The following is a 19,386-nucleotide window of genomic DNA, read 5'->3' as shown; positions in this document are numbered from 1 at the left end:
TTAGGAAAGAGAAGATAATACACTCCCGTATCCACGGATTTGTATTAATAGAAAAAAGGATACATCTAGAAACTTATAACTCTTCTTTCAAAAAAAAAACCAGTTCGACAACCCACGAAGGAAGAACAACCTCTAAGCTACCTCTAGGAGCCCATTGAGCGTTATTCATCTCTTGCCTACCTACTGCATTAACTTTTGAGATAATGGGGCAAACTTCTCCAGTTTGGTCATCACTCGAGCATATATCACACTGACTTCTTTGATTACCCTAAAATTGGTTGTGTGATCCCCTGCCATTCTGTCCTTGCCATAGAGAAATAATTTTTTCATTCATCTTTTCCATGGCTTTTCCCATCATGACCCCAATTTATTTTTCAAATCTGTCCATGGTAATCTGAAGTTCGACTCCTCTAACATCCAACAATCCACATTTTTGAAGAGTGACCCATACATGATCGAAAGCATCTTGGTGGTACGTTAAATTGTGTGACATTTTATGTAGAAGGGCCATAGCTTCGTCTTCATACATGTCTCCTAGTGCACCTCCATTAGAAATATCCACTCTTCCCTTTTCAACATCATTCAAACCTGCATAAAATATTTGCACCAACTCCCATGTGAGAATGCCAATGTCATGGTGTTGGCATTTTATTATGAGCCCCATCAATCTCCCCCAAGCTTCACTCAAGGTGCCATTTCCCTGTTGAAAGTTTCTGATTCCTCTTCTAAATGAGTTTATCTGTGCCATTGAATAGTACTTCTTCAAGTAACTTTTTTCCATCTCACTCCATGATTCAAAATTTGTTCCCAATGTTCTAAACCAATCCTTAGCTCTATCTTTCAGGCATGAGGGAATAATTTCATTCTTACAGCTTCTTTTGAGATCCTAGGGTAACTACAGCTATCACAAGCCTCATAAAATTGTTCCAAGAAATCATATGCTTCCTCATTTTCCTTCCCTAAAAAGGATGGTAACAATTGGAATTGGTGGGGATCAATCATAAACTTCACATCATCTCCAATGGGGGCAGATATATTGGTCAACATAGGAGTTTCTAATGGGGTTCAGTATTCTCTAATCCTCCTCCATTCATTGACTACGTAAGGATTTCCTACTCCGTTTCCTGCGGGGTCCATTGGTGGGGTTCTAGTGATTGTCTCTTCACCGAGTACGGGTGAAATGTGACATAATTTGGTTGAGCCACAATTTTCTAGTTCCTCAATTCTGTCAATATTCTCTGATTCAAACCCAGACCTAAGCTTCATACACAATCACTAATCTAAAAGACAAGCACCCGTTAGTCGTTAGCCACAAGAAAATTTTCGAAGTACATCATACAACATTCAATTGATAGAAATGAAAACAAATTGAAATTCCTTAGTGTTGCCTCCTGGCAACGGTGCCAATTGATAAGCCATAAATAAGGGGTGAATTATCTAATTTTAATCCCCTATCATTTTTGATTTCAGATTATCAAATAAAATTTATAAAACCCTAAACTTAAGATGTAAAATGACGAGTATAGGGATCGTCCAAGTGAGGCTAGTAAGGTAACGCAATTATTGATCCACTTTTGTGATCGTATCCTAATTGGGGTTAATTTAATCTTGAATGAATATCAAATTACCCTAATTCTATGAATAATTTAGAAAGGAGGGTAGAGGAGATGGGAGGAATAGAAGAATTAAGGATCTATAAATTGAATTCTTTGATCCAATAAAAAGGATCAAAGAAGTCAAGTAGAGGGGTTAAGAAGAAAATTTAATGTTAATGTGTTTTTGGGGGAGTTGGGTATCCAAACTAACTCACTACTTTTCATAAACATAATCGATTCTTACATAGAAATTAATATCATTTTTTGTTTTTTTTGCTCTTAGTGTGGAAATGGAACAGTTAGCTTAAATCAATAATCACTCCTGCTAATCCTAGTAAGGGCTTGTACATGTCACTCCAGCCAAGAGATTTAGAATTTCAAACTAACATCAAGAAGAACAATAAAAAATTTCGCTATCAATTAATCCCAAATACACTAAAATTCAAGTACAATAAAGTAAAAATACCAAATGCAGTTATCTAGGCTGATTTTCCTGAATGACCTCCTCTACTTGAATTTCAGTTTTTATACTTAGGTTAAATGGTAAAAGTTACCATTTTACTCGTAATACTTAATTAATTTTTATCCATCAATATAGGGTTGATCTGATTGACCCAACTGTAGATAGAAAGAGGAGGTCAAGATGAGCAAGTCCATAAAATTTGAGGTCAATCTGACTTCAGGATTAAGAGTAATTAATAAATGAACATTGACCAATCCTAACCATTGGATCAATATTTCATTTATGTAATTTAAATTTAAATGTACTTGCAATTCATGTTGTTTTTTAATGCAGAATAAATTTATATCAAATTGGCGAGTTTTCTCTCAGCATGCTACATAGCAATGGTCTGAAAATAAGAGAATAAAATAAATCAATAAAAATACATTTTGATTTGCACTTAATTGTGTGTTTTTACCAGCTGCACCCACTCTGGCGTTGCCACGTCATCTCCCGTGAGTGCATATCTGTGTGCACAGCACCAGCGGTGCACTTACTGCCCTCACTGTTGCCAATCGCATTAAAGCCGTTGGATTCCTTTCTGACTGACGATATTTTGTCACGTGTCATCGCTGACTCAGTTTCTTGACATTTTGCACAAAAGTCCCTCATTTTATTCATGCGCGCAAACCAACGCCGTCCAAAAGTAATTGGAAATATGCCCCTCAGATTTTCTCTCCTTCGTATTCCCCAAAAAAATAGAAAAATCTATATTAATTCAATCAGACCTTACAATTATTTTTATTGGATATTTACATCTTCAACACGCGACTGAGAACTGTTTTAAGGGGATATTTGCAACAATTTTTTTTAAAAAATCTCTCTGACAATAGAAATTGCTTTAAACTCCTATTTTCCTTATAATTATATCCTTTTATATTTAAAATTTCATTTCTTTCTCAAATAAATTCCCAACAAGTTCGATAAAATGCTAGAAAAATCTAAAAAATTCACTAATTCATCCCTGCATTAATTAACATTAAATTTTGTTTTTAAACCTTCCATTTCCATTTACATATAGCTATTCCACGCTTAAATAAATTCCATAAAATTCATAAATTAACAGAAAATTAGAAAAATAAGAATTCACTTGGAATAGTAATTAACATGTAAATATATGATAACAACCCCATTTTAAACTCTTTAAATGGATAAAATTATGCTAATTACTTGAATTAATCAACAAATTTAGGGTGTTATCACCTACTACGTGTTTGATAAAACATTTCATAGGTGGTTATCACATGTTTAACTTAAATCCCTTGCGAGAAGTATCTATTACTCCATCTAACTAACAATCTAGTACTCCATCTTTTCTTTTGAGGCTTTCACTCCGCCAGTTCTGAGTCATGGCTGAAACATCGAAGCTATTTTCTATATCTGTTATTTCATCTCCTGACTATGCAAAAAAGTATTTGAGCTTCTGCAAACCCCTGATGCATACCAATTGAAAGGACCGAATCTTCTCGAATTGGCAGAACATATTAAAATGATTTTGACAAGAAGACAGAAGCTGATGCATTTATCAGATACCCATCCTCTTACAACCAGCCTCTTATTCGATAGTTGGGTCGAAGCTAATGCGCTCATCAAAGCCTGGTTATTAGAATCAATGCACCCCTCTGTTGGTCGTCCTCTACTACGAGTACATACTATTTGAGAACTATGGGATCACGTGCATCAGACACACTCTAAATGCAATGAAAAATCTCATATTTCTACCCTAGTCCTTAAATCATTTACCCTGATTTAGGGTGAGCGAATTGTGTTTGAATCTGCGTATGCATTAGAAGCTATATGGAACGAACTAGACCACTATTGTCCTGTTCAGAATCTGGACTCCGTCAAACACGTTCATATACTAGAAGACTGCCTCTACAAGTTTGTATCTAGGTTGAGCCCTCAATTGGACACTCTAAAGACTCTTCTTACCAACCGAGATCGGGTTCCCCCATTTGAAGAAGCTAGTATTATGGCCTTTAGGGAAGAAAGTCAGCTGAAATCAATCAGCAATCCTTCCCAAGCAATGATCGATACTTCTGCCTTCAGTTCCAAGCGTATTTCCCAACCTATGGAACATTCTAATCAGCCTCCTCTTCTTCTGCACCCTAAACCTAGGAATCTGGCTGATACATCTTCCAATGTTGATCCCAAATCTCACCCCTGGTGTTCTCATTATGCTGTCCACATTATACCACAAATACTTGCCGGAAGCATCATGGTAAACCCCAATTTACTCAACATAAGGCTTACTTTTGCCTTGATAGCAATGGTTCTTCTTGGCGCACAAAAGCGTTCTCCAAACCATCGATTTGTGGTTCTCTGTCGATGCTTGCCTCTTCCGCATCGCCATCAGCAGAAGAGGTGGAAAAACTACTATAGGAACTAGAGAACATGCGTCATCTACTTAGGATTCTTTTGAGGAGATTCTATCCACTTTTCAAGAATTCAAGAACTCCTGAAAATCAAATTAAAGCAATAACTCCATACCCCGGAGGAGAATCAGAGAGAGTAAAGCCCCACGTCCCAACGGGCAATGTAATTCCAAAACTGGAGTTAAAACCATATGACAAGACATGGATGAAGAAATCAAAACGACACGCAGCGGAAGACTTTTGTGAAATCATATGACATCGATAAAACCATGAAATGAAGTACCTTTGTATGGATTGCTCCAATGATTTCATGGATCTTGGAGCGAGATGAGTCGAGTTGCTCTAGTGTGCAGCCTCGAGACATATCCATGCAATCCTCAGCACGTCGAATCTCCTCCTTCTTGTTGACGAGCCTCATACAATCTCCGTCATCCTCATTACGTCGTCCCAATCACATTGGGGATGGAGAGGGGGTGTGGGAGAAGGGAGAAGAAGGGGAAAGGCCCCTGAACTACTCTGGCCTAGGTGAATTTTGTTCAGGGCCTTCCCCTATTTATACTGAGTGGGTATTTTTCATAAATACCCCCAAAATTTAAGTATATCTTGCGACGTCCAAAAGACCATTCGCGTGTGACCCACTAGAGCCATGTATCAATCTAGTTAGCGACTCCAGTGACCCATTAACCAGTATTGGCCTTCCAAATGAATTAACTATATCATCATATTGATTAATTAATGTGAAATCAATTTAACCCAATCGATAGGTCGAGTCTCCAACACATAGGGTGCCGAGCTACACCTCATTCTCTAGAAGATACAAAGGACTGTGTATCGACTTACTCATGGAACATGTTCGTCATCGGTTACCATGTGCGTATAGTCCCTCATCTGATTGACGCTCCTTGGATGACTTAGGGTGTGGTGAACTGTCAAACCCTAATCGGTCATTTGATTTAGTATTGATGCATTCAGAAATAATTCGATAACTCTTCAAAGATATTTCACTGCCTTGGCCAAGGACTTCATTGCATCATCACCCTTGAGCTGTCACCTCTTATACCGAGGGTGGACGATCCCATCTTGACCACTCAATCATCTTCGTGAACTTCTTGATGTACCCGAACTAAAACCGTTTAGAATCCCATGATTAGAGACGCGTTGGCCATAGTCAAAGTACAACCGCCCGTCCATAAGACGTCTTTGGTATCTCTGGTCTAAGGACTACTTACACAACTGTGACGTGAATCAATCTGATTGAAAGTTTGATATAATACCATTCAGGGATTCGTACGGATTAATTCAATGAATTCTTTCCACTAAAGAGCACCCACTACCTATCCTTAGTGCATACACACTAATGGCTAGGGGACCAGCCATATTCATTATATGAGTGAGGCTAGATAGTGTTATTCTATCCAGATACTTCGATGTACGGAGTTCATTATAAGCATCACACATGCACAATAATGGATGTGTTCTGTTAATGAACATGGAATGAGATGTGGAATGTGTGACTGGCTTGGCGGCCATATATATTTCCATCATCATCTACTACCTGGTACCTCATCTGCTCCACCAGTAGTCTCATCCGCCAACACTTAAAGGCACTTCAGGTACTCCCTCCTTTGTCTATACTAGTATATCATCACACAAATATTCACATTGGAAATATGGATCCTTTCTCTCCTTAACGTATTCACGTTGAAAACCCGAGAAGTGTGGATTCTGGACTCTAGGAAACTGATCATATGACATCAAATAAGATTTTTTTTGTTCAATACACGGAGTACTTAATAAATAAGAAGTTTCTTAAGGCTAATGGCCAGTTAATACCTACTGTCGGCTATGGGGTTATCAACAATCTAGGCTTCGGAAAATTTGTACCAGTATTTCATGTTCCCTATCTATCTGCCTATATTATTTATGTTAGTGGCTTACACAAGTCTATTACGCATGATCTATTATTCACTAAAAAAATGTTGTATTCTTATCAACAAGGTGACGGGGTGGAGGACTGGGCTTCTCATTGAGGAGAAGCATTCACAAGATTCACAAGTTCCAGCTCCTCTCTCATAGCTTTTCAATCCACTCATGGATATCCGGCATGCTATTATTCATCACAAACGATTGGTACATCCTGCTTTTCAAACTCTTAGCTATATGTTTCCTGCTCTTCCATGCAAGTAAAAGGATCTAAACTATGTTTGTGAAACTTGTCAAATGGCCAAGCATTCTCATTCTAGCTATACTGGCATGTCTCACCAAAAACTGCGACTGATAACATGCACATAGGAGCTAAATAAGTGCTAATTTCATCATTTTTTGGTTTTTAATGCTTAAAAACATCAACTTTTAATGAATGTTATCATGATTTTAGGTTAAAAGAAGAAATTCCTTAAATTTCAAGTTAAATAATATATTTGATAAATTATTAGGTCAATATATACATCTTAAATGGTTGTAAAATGATGATTATAAGAATTTGAATGTTGTTAATTGACCTATTGTTATAAATAAAATGAAAGTAATTATAAATTTATTTTAGAAGGTAATAAAAAAAATTTTGCATTAATAAACAATTTTTTTTTATTAATTCCATTTGTTTATGAATTTAAATGTTTTCTATTTCAACTGGCCCTTATTGGGCCAGTTTTGGCGCTCACATGTGGTAAGCGGCGCAGGGCGTACAAATGGCGTGCACTGCACGCAGCGGCGCACAGGCGCATCAGAAGGCATGCTTACGCCTTCGGTGCGCGACACGCACGCACGCAATTCCGTGTGCGTCGCGCATAGAGTGGAGACACGCAAATGCCCAAGGAGCCAATCCAGTCGCGTTGTATGTCCAACGTACACCGCGAAAAGGAGAAAAAAAATTACAGAATCGGAAGAAGCTGTTCTTCCGATTCTGCGGCGATAAAATGGGGGAAAATGAAAATTGAGCGCTGTTCTTGATTTTTAAGCTCAAGGAAGGAAGGCCTAGCTTCCTTGAAGACTTAAGAATAGACCCGAAGCGAATTGGAGCTCGATTTGGGCCGCAATTGCGGAGAGCCATTGCCACAATTCTTCCCCAAATTCAAGCTTAAATTTGTGGAAAATGGAGTGTTTGTTGCACAGGATCAGCTCAGATCGATTCTCTGATAAGCCTCGATACTTCTAGGCTCTTATTTCTTTGATTTTACCCGAGATTTTACACTCAATTTAAGTGAATTTTCAGTTCGGTCATGCTCGCCGTTTTCCCTTAAACTCTGATTTTAATCATAGTTATTCGTAAATCTTACCTTGTTTTTAATTCAATTATTATTCCTAGAGTAGCAATTAACAATTTCAAACTATATTCATCCCTTAAATCATCCTATTTCATCTGGTATTTCTTAAATTAGCAAATCGGGAATCGTATTCAAGATTTGCTAATTTAGGACATCTTTACAATTTCAAATCATTTAGGATGAAATAAAAATTCGATAAAAAACCTTCTTATCATTTCCAACTCCGTGAGAAATAAATCATATAAAAATGCAAAAAAACCAGAAAATATTACATTATGGCTTCTAGTCCGTGAGAAGTGCTGATTAATTCCTATACAACAATAAAAAATTAGGGTAGACTATCTCCTCCAAGTCATTCCTAATTCACTAAATAATCCAAAAAAATATAATTCATAATGAATTAAGTTTTTAGGTAAAATAAACAACGAATACTAGATGCAGATTTTGCTTTTGGGGTCTAGTGATTAGAATAAATAAGTAAAAAGTAATGCTGTAACTCTGAAAATCTAAGATCAATTGAACACTCAAATATACTGGTTTGGGGATTAGTTAGTAATTCTTATCAAGAATTGCAAACTAATCATAAAATCTGTTAAATCTGAGTAAAAAAATTTATATCTGTTAAACCTAGAGTGCTAACCCCTAATCCGATAAAAATTGAATTTCCCTATTGCCTCCCTAGGGTTCGACCCCTTACTCAAGCATTAAGGAACAAACAAATTTTAGTGATTAAGTTCAAAAAACCCCTAAAATAGACATATAAACATGTATTTTTGAACTTATCATTTGGCGCCTTCCTCCTCCCCCTTCCTCCTCTCCTCCCTCCTCCGGCCCGCCGCTCCACTTCTTCTCTTCCTCCTTCATCATCATAAAAAGACATTTGTCGTTCGTCACAAATGACGGATGACTAATGACAAAGGACAGATAGCCCTCTGTTCATTCATCCATCCGTCACTCCGGACGATGACGGATGATGATTCGAGCTCTAGCTCAGAACGCTGCCCTAGTGTGCAAACTTCATAAAGCTCTATATGGCCTCAAACAGTCCCCACGAGCCTGGTTTGGGCCATGTGTCATATGGGGTTTACACAAAGTAATGGCAATCATACTCCTTTCATTAAGCATACCCAAGTCGGAGTCACTATACTACCTGTGTATGTTGACAATATGATCATTACAGATGATGATATTGTAGAAATCTGCCCACTCCATGATCATTTATCCAAAGAATTTGACATCAAGCGATTAGGCCAACTAAAATATTTTCTGGGAATTGAACTTGCATATTCTGAGGGGATTGTGATGACACAGCTTTGGTATACCTTAGATCTCTTAAAGGAGACTGGTCTGCTTGACTGCAAACCTGTCCCTATTCTTGTGGATCCGGATCATAAACTAGAACTGGCACCAGAGAGCCCTCCCATAGACAAGGGACGCTACCAACGATTGGTTGGCATCTCTCTGGACTTGCTTACAACTGATCGTCTGCTGCCTAAGGAGAATTTCAACTGCATCTCTATTGTTGGCTCTTTGTATTGCCCGCGTGAAGGACGTCTGCTGCACCTCTACCTACATTCTATACATTCCCTACTTAAACCATGTCTGGGGTCATAATACCCAGAATCCATTGCTAGATCTGTGCCTCCTCTGCCTTCCAAACGTTGTAACGCAGAGATATCCAATTATAATCTAGGCGGTCGCATTTCATTGGGGGAATCACAAAACTCTGCTCTTTTTACTCATGGAATTACCAATTTTACGTACCAGTCACATTTGGGTTGGCTGAGGACCACTAAGCAGCAAGCAACTCATTACCCCCAAGGGGTAATTGCCTTAAAGAAGGAAAAGGACGGGCCACTTGTAACCCATCGCCCATAAATTATAAAAAAAGAAAAGACAGAAAAACACAACAACACTAAAACTCTTCCAGAGATTATTGTGAAGCCCTTCACATCGAGTGACAGACGCTCCACCCCCATCTCAAATTCTCAATTACACTTGTTCTCTGGGCCGTTTTCCTTGCTCGTCCCTCTTCACCACCGTATACTCATCCGCAGATTCGAGCACAAAAAACATCTTCCCAAAGAATTTATTATTCCTAGAAACAACAATTTTTTTTTTTTTGAAATGGGCAAAAATCTATAATTGGGAGAAAGCTTGCAGAGAAGGCAGGGAACGAATCTAAAGAACGGAGGCCTCGAGGGCAGGGGGGCGAATGGGGGTCTGTTCTTCTTGTTCTTGGTGTTCTTGTTGGTGTTGTTCCCGGGCTTGTTCTTGGCGGAGGAGGGCGAGCTCCTGGAGCCAGAGATGGGCGAAGTCGCAGTCCTTGTAGGCGTCGAACCAGGGGCCGCCGGAGGTGTAGTGGACGGCCTTGGGGTACGTGGCGGGGTCGCCGTCGACGACGCGGTTGTGGCCGACGAGGAAGTTCCAGATGTGGGGGATCTCGCCGATGTCGGCGTCGTCGAGCCACTGGAAGCGGTGGAGGAAGGCGCCGGAGCGGGTGCTCACGGCCTGCGGGGAGAGCGCGGCGGCGTTCTTGGGGTGCGCGCAGTTGTAGAGGACGAGGGAGGACCAGTTCTTGCGGGGGTACGTGGTCTGCGGGGCGCCGTCCATCTTGACGGTCTCCTTGGGGGCGTAGTCGTGGTGCACGCAGAGGAGGGCGAAGCGGTCGTCGGCGAGGGCGAAGAGGGCGGCGACGTCGGCGAGGAAGAGGAAGTCGCAGTCGACGAAGAGAGCCCAGCCGTGGAAGCCGGCGAGGAAGGGGGTCAGGAACCGCGTGAAGGAGAACTCGGTGCTCTCCAGCGGCCCACGCTCGCGCCAGTAGAGCCCCGCCGCGCGCAGTTCCGCCTGCCGGATCGGCACCACCTCCACCGCCGCCGTCGCCCGCTTCAGGATCGACCGCCGGCACACCGCGTACGCCTCCGCCTCCCGCGGGTCGTACCCCACGAACACCCGCAGCGCCATCTTTCCTCTTCTTCTTCTTCTTGGTCTTCTTCTTCTTTCGGCGAGGAGGAGAAGACGGGGTTTGATTTATGGAGCGGGGGGTCGCCGAGGACAGCCGGCAGAGGACAGCGAAGAGAGGGGAAAGAGACGGATATAATAAGCTCGGAAATGGGAAAAGCGATCACATGATGCTGCGGCGCCGACGGGGAGGGGCCGGGCCCGACGCCTCCCATCCGGGCCGCTATAACTTCCCATAAAGAGAGAGAGAGAGAGAGAGTGAGTGGGAAAGAGAAAGACATGAAGAGAGAGATTAAGAGAAAATGGGAGAGGAAGAGTGAGGAAGAGTGAGGAAGAGAGAGAGAGATAAGCCGAGTGAGAAATGAGAGAAAGGGTGAGAGGGAGGGAGAGAAATGAGGGAAATGGTGAGAGAGAGAGAAATAATGAAAAGGAGTTAGAGAGAGAGAAATGAGAGAAGGGGAGAGAGAAATGAGGAAAATGGTGAGAGAGAGAGAGAGAAATAATGAAAAGGAGTTAGAGAGAGAGAAATGAGAGAAATCGTGAGAAAGAAAGAGAGAGAGAGAGAAAGAGAGAGATAGAGAGGGAGGAAGAGAGAGAAATGAGAGAAATCGTGGGAAAGAAAACGAGAAAGAGAGAGAAATCGTGAGAAAGAGAGAGAAATGAGAGAAATCGTGAGAAAGAGGAAGAGAGAGAAATGAGAGAAATCGTGAGAAAGAGGAAGAGAGAGAAATGAGAGAAATCGTGAGAAAGAGAGAGAGAGAGAGAGAGAGAGAGAAAGAGAAAGAGGAAGAGAGAGAAATGAGAGAAATCGTGAGAAAGAGAGAGCGAAAGAGGAAGAGAGAGAAATGAGAGAAATAGAGAGAGAGAGAGAGAGAAAGAGGAAGAGAGAGAAATGAGAGAAATCGTGAGAAAGAGAGAGCGAAAGAGGAAGAGAGAGAAATCGTGAGAAAGAAAGCGAGAGAGAGAGAGAGAGAAAGAGGAAGTGAGAGAAATGAGAGAAATCGTGAGAAAGAGAGCGAAAGAGGAAGAGAGAGAAAAGAGAGAAATCGTGAGAAAGAGAGAGCGAAAGAGGAAGAGAGAGAAAAGAGAGAAATCGTGAGAAAGAGAGAGCGAAAGAGGAAGAGAGAGAAAAGAGAGAAATCGTGAGAAAGAGAGAGCGAAAGAGGAAGAGAGAGAAAAGAGAGAAATCGTGAGAAAGAGAGAGAGAGAGAGAGAGAGAGAGAGGAAGAGAGAGAAATGAGAGAAATCGTGAGAAAGAAAGAGAGAGAGAAAGAGGAAGAGAGAGAAAAGAGAGAAATCGTGAGAAAGAGAGAGAGAGAGAGAGAGAGAGAGAGAGGAAGAGAGAGAAATGAGAGAAATCGTGAGAAAGAAAGCGAGAAAGAGAGAGAGAGAAAGAGGAAGAGAGAAATGAGAGAAATCGTGAGGAAGAGAGAGAAATGAGAGAAATCGTGAGAAAGAAAGCGAGAAAGAGAGAGAGAGAAAGAGGAAGAGAGAAATGAGAGAAATCGTGAGGAAGAGAGAGAAATGAGAGAAATCGTGAGAAAGAAAGAGAGAGAGAAAGAGTGAGTAAGAGAGGTAACAATGTGAAAAAGAGGGAAAGGGTGAGCAAGACAAAGAGAGAGATAAACAGAGAAAATTGAGAGAATTAGAGAGAGAGAGAGAATGTGAGAGAAAGGTTAGGAAGAGAGGCCGAGGACAAGTCTTTGCACGTGATCGGGCCTTCGCTTGGTGGGCATCCGGAGCAGGCCCGCCACCTGGAGTTCGATCACCGCCCTGCAGAATCTCGCTCTGTGCAAGAACACGTTAAGGACCAGGATAATGTACACATAGATGGGAGGTTACCATGAGTAGATAGATATATTTGAAGGAGCAAAATATACGTACTGGATCGAAGCAGTGTCAACGTCAGGGGACGGCGGCGGAACCGCGGCCTTCGGCTTACGCCGCGGGGTGGAGGCGGCGGCGGCGGGGGAAGCAGTAAGGATGGTACTGAAAGACCGGTACCAGTTGTGGAGATTGACGAAGTCTCCGTGCTCTTGAGCCAGTTGGTACCTGGGTCAACGCAAGGAGATGGTCAATTCCGTTGACCATGGAAGAACAAGAAGCAATTAGCAGCTAGTAGTCTTCGATCATGATCCGATTAGCTGGGTGATTTGATCAATGATCGTCGGTCCGATCGAACTTGTTCAATATGATTAAGGCAGAAGGACAACTTCGTTCAACAGAAATGTGCCACGTATCAATGGGAATCAAAGTATCAATCCATCGATATCGATCGATCCCCGGGGCCCTTATCGCGGATCAAATCTGCCAAAGGTCGATCAGATCGAAAACGGAATCGGATCTAGGGATGGTCAGATCATGGGCGTTGGGTTAGATGGTGCGGTTCAAACTAATGAACTACCTTTAGCACATCCTGCTGAGCATTTGCTCTGCTCATCGCCCCTGGGGCTTGGGCCGGAGCAAGTGGGCGGTTCCGATCGGTTATTTATAAAAAAAATCGTAAATTCAATAAAATAAATCATCTTGGCGATTAGTTAACAGGTTTGATCAGGGTGATCAAATCCTGGTAAACAAATAAAATTTGGCTTATTTTTTGGTCATCAGAGGGCACTTCACCGCCCAGGCATTTGGTGCGGTCAGAAATTTGTCCGGTTTAGGCAAATTATTGCACTGCACTGGCCGACCATGCCTAATACAGTCGCTAATCTAATTGGTCGATAGATTAAATCGAATCCACCAACACTAATAGTAAGTTCTCTTACAGGATGGTGGTGTCGTGCATGCATCGCGTTAGGGCTTTGCCTCCGCTTGGGCAACTGTGGCAACGAAGAAAGGACGGTGATCTGACCAGGTCGAGGTGAATTGTCTTCCTTGAATCTCCGGTTAAAACCTGGATGAAAAAAATATTTAGAATATATATACCGTTTTTGAATTTCTATGTAAATGGAACTTGTAAATTTTTTGCTTACTGCTTTGAGCACGTCCACACGCTTGAAGACAAAGATTTCATGGAAAGGAATGGACTCGATGGGTTTCAACATCTCCCTGTACTCAAGAGTCAAACAATGATCAATTGAGAAACAGCTGAGAATTTATAATCATATTTTCAACACGGCCGGCGAGCTTACCGAACTATGTAAATATCCGATTAAATGAAATTTACCAGAATAAAACAAGATTGCGGCCAGACCTAATCATTTGTTTCAGGAACAAAGCTGCTTTCTCATTGACTTGCACATTTCCTTTGATCTCTGCATAGAAACCCCCACCGGCTCTCCTGAAAGTAGGGGCACAGCAAAGACCTCAATTTTAAATGCCATATTAGTTCATGAGAAATTTCGGGCATAGAAACGGTTTGGATTTAATGCGGGAGTAGATTGTTACAACTTGAGATCGACAGCAGAGAAGAAAGTCTTGAAACCATTATCTAACGTCCTCTTGCCAATTTGTTATAGAATACGCAATTTGTTTATGTAATTAAAGATGAGCATTTCATTTAAGACAATATTGAATATTCAGATGGATGATACCTGCTTATCTTAGTCGGTTGGTTCTTCGAACAATCATCATCATCCACAGCTCTCAACAGAGACTGAAGCTCTCTAACTTTGTCCAGATTCTGTAAGGTAAAAAATGATTCAGAAATGAACCATTAAAATTCAATATTACGATAAATCTTGGTCCAATTTAGAAGTCTACACTGGGTTCTTTATCATATAACTGATCTGTGAAGATTACCTCGGGAATCTCCGCAGTGTGGATTGCCCACGTGTCAAGCAAACACGACAGCACTGCTGGTGAAATCTCCCTACGAGGTTAAATGAAAATATGATTTTAAGCATCCTCATCAACGAGTTGTCGGAACAACCAAAATACAGAAGGGCGTTCAATACAAGAGAATTTCAATACATAGTTCAAAGGAAAATCTGGAAATGGGGATACAAACGAATATTTATGGCAAAGAGCAGCGGATGAAGTACATACCTTACCTTCTGTATTGCTTGGCTGATGAGCTTCCCCTTTGCTGGGGGCATTGTGCCGACGCTAGAGTTGCGTGAATCGGGTGCCATCGGAGCTGAAGCTTCACAAAAAATGTCAAGCAACTGCATTTTGCTAATCTTTCCCACTTCAAACAGGCACTGAAAGAAATATAAATGCCAATTAACTAAAATATGAAGCGGGAATATTTAGTTTTTTCCTCAAGAAGAAATGATAAATACAGAAGCATTCAAAAGGTTATTTATGATGTCCAGTCAACAAAATGGTTATCAACAAAAGGTATCAATCATCCAGTCTAAAACTAGACTACAAGAAATACAGAAAACGTGTACCATAAGAACGCAGGACCAGTCCCTCCATAGTTTCTTAAGTTCAATCAACCTCTGGACAAACTCAGAATAGGATTTCTCTTTTGAAAGGCCCCTGAAAAGAGTTTAAATCAGTTTGTTAAGCTTCTGCAAGATAGAAGTCAAAATAATGATAATTTTTTAAACCTTCTGCAAGATGGAAGATCAAATGCGAGCTTTAATTTTGAGTCAGGTAATGACACACCCGGAGTAGTTGATTCAAGATCAAACGTCACCTAAAAATGTTTTTAACGTCAGGATTACAGCAGAGTAATTCCAACCCAGAGAATATCCTCTATGAGAAAACCCAAAGCGGAAATAAACCAAAGACATGTAACCTCTGTCTCTCCAATATGCATAAAACGGCTAAGGAAACTCAGCGGCTCAACGGAATAGTGTTTAGCACAGGCAATCTGCAAGCAAGTATATCAAGGTTTAAGAGACTATTGATTGGTACAGAGAGAAATAACTTGCTTCGAAAATAATGATTTCACCTTCAAAGCTCTAACGAAAGAAGTAATCGTTCCATCGTGCCTTGAAAAATAATTTCTTAAAAATACGGCCACATCGTGTCCTACAGCGAACGATAAATTTGGTTTTGCGAATAAGCCCCCAACGATAGCATTCATTCTCTCAGAAGGAGATGGCAAAGAGAATCTGAAACAGTTCAAGCGTTTCAAAGAATCTGACGAAAGCTGACATCTAAGAGCATCAGTCGTCGTAGCAATTCCCAGGAATAAGATGATTGGAATCTTGATAACCCATTCGCTGAAAAATAGAAAACGTGAGAAAAAAATTTGTGACATAAAAGACAAAAGAAAATAAATTAGAACTAGAAGAAAAGTAGTAAAACTAGATGCAAATGCTCACAAGGTACGTAGGTGGATAAAAGAACGATGATTCTACAATGAAGATAAGACTTGCTTCCACTTGCATTAGACAAAGAATAACTGGAGAGGGACACTAAAAAATGCTCCAAAAGGCGACACACATATGTAAATTTAGAGACAAAAGTTACAGTTATATCTTGTTAAATATCATTCCAAGATAATTTGGAGAAAATTTTACTACAACAGTTTTACAGCCTCAGCAGTTAAAATCCATAAAGAGAGCAGATAGAGTAAAGAAGCAAGAGAACGAAGGAGAAATGAAGAAGAAAGATGCGGAAAGAAGAGAGGGAAGGGTGGCAGGAGGAATCCAGTCCTAGTCGGGATTCTGAAGAAGATCAAATAAGTTTCATTTTACAGGGAGAACTACCCTTGTAATGGGATAGGACCCTGACACGAACTCCAACACTCTAGGGTTATTTCTGTCTTTTGACAAATTAACGGTAACTGGATCATCCCCTTCTTTAAGTTTCCCTTGAAATAATGGCAACAAAGACGAAGTTGAAGGAAGCTTGAGTTAAGGTTTTCTTATCCCTTTTTGAGATCCCGCTCCCCACCCCGTTCCACCATTCAGTGATACCCTGCCTCATTGCAGTTGCAGCATCGGATCTCATCCTAGTAGATGATCTCCCCTCCCGCATCGGGCACAGGGGGTTGGGGGGTAGGCACCTCCCAAGGTGTGAATGAAGAATTCTCAACGAAAAATTCAAAGTTGTCTTACATCAAGGGAGGAGGCTTTTATAGCCTTTCCCGTGAGACTTTTGGAATTTTGAAAAGGAAAATATTCAAAAAGGGAGCCATTACACTCTGTTTGGTTCTGTAACTGTTCGCAGCTCTCTTTAGTCAGAAGATGATACGATCCCCACCAGGGAATGTATCAATATGGAAGGGAGAAAGAGGTGACCCTGGCGGGATGGACAATGCCAGGCGGGACAAGGGCACGGAGGAGCGTCAGAGTGGGCGTTGCCAGAGGAAATGGGGCTCGACGGAGTGGATGTCATCAAGAGTGAGAGAGAGAGGCTACTGAGAGGAAACACTAACTTGTAAATTCATGTCCTTCCATACAACATGGAGAGCTACATATTTAAAGGGAATTGTAAGACGAGAATGTGTTTTAATCTACTCCGTCTAGTAAGTCCGCTGGGGGCATTATCATCTTTCCCTTCCATCTTGCATTGCCCTTTAAATATGTAGTCCTCCTTGTTGGAGGGCAGGACATGAATTTACAAGTTAGTGTTTCCCCTCTGTAGCTCCTCTCTCTCTCTCGACAACATCCACTCCGTCGAGCCCCATTCCCTCAGGCAACGCCCACTCCACCACCCTCGTCCCCTTGGCATCGTCAATTCTGCCAGGGCCAGTCCTTCACAATATGATCCCCAGCTGGGGTCATATCAGGATGCAAAGACAAGAATGCCCCTAGTGGGCTTACACGGGGGAATAGATCGTAACAGTAGATGATCTCCCCTCCCGCTCAGACTTATGTGTCTACTCTTATGGAAGGGAAAAACACCAAGATGTGGCACAAATGTGTACCTTCAGCCAAGTATTTCTACAGCAGTGAATCTCTCTCAACTTCAGAAATTCCCCCTTTGAAGATACTCAGTGGGATATTGTCTCGCGTTCGAAGAAAAGAAGTCATAATTCGTAGTCAGTTTTCCTGGTTTGTACGAGATGGAAAGGTAAACTTTCAGGCTAATTTGATGAGTTCCGAGTTCCAAGCATACAGATCATAAGGTAATACAACGGCCGAGAAATTTAGTTGGACAAAAGGAATACGGATGCGTAATGGGCAGTTACCCACTTGTAAGACGTAGGAAAACAGATGGATCGATGAGATGAAAACTGAGGAATACCTTACAATAGAAATGAAGGCAGCCAGGATAGTTCCACAGCATTGCTCTATGTTATCAATAATAAGAACCACCGGTTTGCCATTATTCTCCTTTTTACTATACCAGGAGGCTAGTACATCCATACCAAATGTCTGCATAGAAGATTTCCAAGGTTAAATTCCACTATTACAAAAAACGAATGAGCGAGCTTAGTAAATAGATGAGAGGAAAAAAATCAGGGGAAACCCACCTCTGATGAACCCATGACTAATTGTCTGAGTAGACTTTTCAGACATCCGCCTACTCCATGCTTCGCGTTAAAACTTGAAGACGATAGATTCGCCACATGGCATCCATTTGATACCAAATGTTCGCCAAGATCAAGGAAAGTCGATGTGTCGTCGACATGTTCCATATTCTCTGTGAAGAAAGAAACTCTATTGAACATGATGACTAAAAGAGCTAAAAAAGTTAAGAGATTAATAACCAAACACCAAACCCTGTCGGCTTACTGGTGAGAATCAATGCGGTGAAAATCTGGCGGCAGGTTCCATCTGTAATAAGAGGACACGGACTCAGAGTGTTCGAGACAGAGTGTAGACCAGAAGAAATGATCTTGTCGAAGGACTCAAAGGTCCAACCGCGAACCTCCTCGAATAGTTCAAGGTTCATTTTTTCCATACATCTCTTCGATAAGAAATGATAAAAAGAGCAAAGACAAACAAAAAAATGAAAATCAGACCGGCACTGAAATATTACGCATAAAAAAAACACAAATTTGCACCTGAATGGTGCATTCGATCTCCGACCACGTTGCATTGAAAGACGCCATACGAAGTTCCCCGTAATCTGGGTCATTAGCCGCGTCGGATGGAGAAGCACCCGCCGTTTCCCTGCTGTTTGGGGACAACTGGTGAAGATCAATCTTCCTTCTCGCTTTACCGCGCTTCGATCCCCCCGCATCGACCTTGCAAAGCTCTGGTTTGTGCAAAACGAAGAACGGCTGCACCAAAAACACCAATACCAGCGCAATGCTTAAACATTCGTAAAGAAAATCGAGACAAAGATATGATTCAATGCGAGGATCAGCAGAACCTGTAGATCTCCATCAGTGATTCCTTCGGCGTCGCGCGGAGACGGTGGATTGGATGTTCCCAGAGTCGGCGTCATTGGCCTGCTCACTCTAGGGCTCCGCTACGGAGCGTTCTCTCATCAGCACGTCCGCCTAAAATTGGCGGGAAAACTTAAATTACTTCTGGGTCCACGTGTCAATCATCGAACGGCGAGTTTGAGACCGATCGATGATAAATGTAGTCAATAGGTAACGGGTGTGGTAGTAGTGCACACGCGGATATTTGTATGAACAAATTATTTGATCAGTTTGTTCATTCAAACATTTGTTCAAACAGTTCGAACATAATCGAACAATTCAACAATAAATAGAAATGCAGAAACTGATTTTTTTTTTTGAGGAAGGTATGAGGGCACTCTTATTTTCTGAAAATTTATATGTTGAGGTACATATAATCTGTTGAATTATTTTGAAAGACACGAGTTTGGAATTAAGAATTATAACTTTAGTCATTATTCTGTAAATTATCTCTATTTATTGGTATAAA

The 19,386-nt window shown here is 41.2% G+C and overlaps 2 protein-coding genes across 2 annotated transcripts; both read right to left on the bottom strand.

Annotated features, from left to right (window-relative positions):
- Window positions 1–9,813: 9,813 nt before the first annotated feature.
- CDI (Nucleotide-diphospho-sugar transferases superfamily protein) lies at window positions 9,814–10,816 on the bottom strand. The gene has a single exon (XM_078581804.1). It carries the CDS (start codon window positions 10,700–10,702, stop codon window positions 9,920–9,922), a length of 783 nt encoding a protein of 260 aa, XP_078437930.1. The 5' UTR covers window positions 10,703–10,816; the 3' UTR covers window positions 9,814–9,919.
- Window positions 10,817–10,818: 2 nt separating this feature from the next.
- ORC3 (origin recognition complex subunit 3) lies at window positions 10,819–18,972 on the bottom strand. The gene is made up of 17 exons (XM_078581803.1): window positions 18,863–18,972; window positions 18,552–18,770; window positions 18,280–18,454; window positions 18,018–18,187; window positions 17,789–17,919; window positions 15,543–15,816; window positions 15,387–15,461; window positions 15,196–15,284; window positions 15,034–15,124; window positions 14,687–14,841; window positions 14,441–14,510; window positions 14,233–14,321; window positions 13,893–13,979; window positions 13,672–13,747; window positions 13,465–13,592; window positions 12,584–12,751; window positions 10,819–12,487 (listed from the first exon to the last, which is right to left on the bottom strand). Exons 1-17 carry the CDS (start codon window positions 18,935–18,937, stop codon window positions 12,376–12,378), a joined length of 2,184 nt encoding a protein of 727 aa, XP_078437929.1. The 5' UTR covers window positions 18,938–18,972; the 3' UTR covers window positions 10,819–12,375.
- Window positions 18,973–19,386: the final 414 nt, after the last annotated feature.

The sequence above is a fragment of the Wolffia australiana genome, chromosome 10 (assembly GCF_029677425.1).
Source record: "Wolffia australiana isolate 7733 chromosome 10, ASM2967742v1".
Classification (NCBI taxonomy): Eukaryota; Viridiplantae; Streptophyta; class Magnoliopsida; order Alismatales; family Araceae; genus Wolffia; species Wolffia australiana.
The sequence above is the reverse complement of the archived record's forward strand: the minus strand, read 5'-3'. Positions and strand labels throughout refer to the sequence as shown.

What these genes read in the sequence shown, in the direction of transcription:
- CDI (XM_078581804.1), bottom strand. Translation starts at nt 10,702, where the DNA reads ATGGCGCTGCGGGTGTTCGTGGGGTACGACCCGCGGGAGGCGGAGGCG.
- ORC3 (XM_078581803.1), bottom strand. Translation starts at nt 18,937, where the DNA reads ATGACGCCGACTCTGGGAACATCCAATCCACCGTCTCCGCGCGACGCC. An exon ending in GCCTTCATTTCTATTGTAAG is followed by an intron (nt 15,817 to 17,788) that starts GTATTCCTCAGT and finishes TCTATTTTTCAG; the next exon opens with CGAATGGGTTATCAAGATTC. An exon ending in GATCTTCCATCTTGCAGAAG is followed by an intron (nt 15,125 to 15,195) that starts GTTTAAAAAATT and finishes AACTCTTTTCAG; the next exon opens with GGGCCTTTCAAAAGAGAAAT.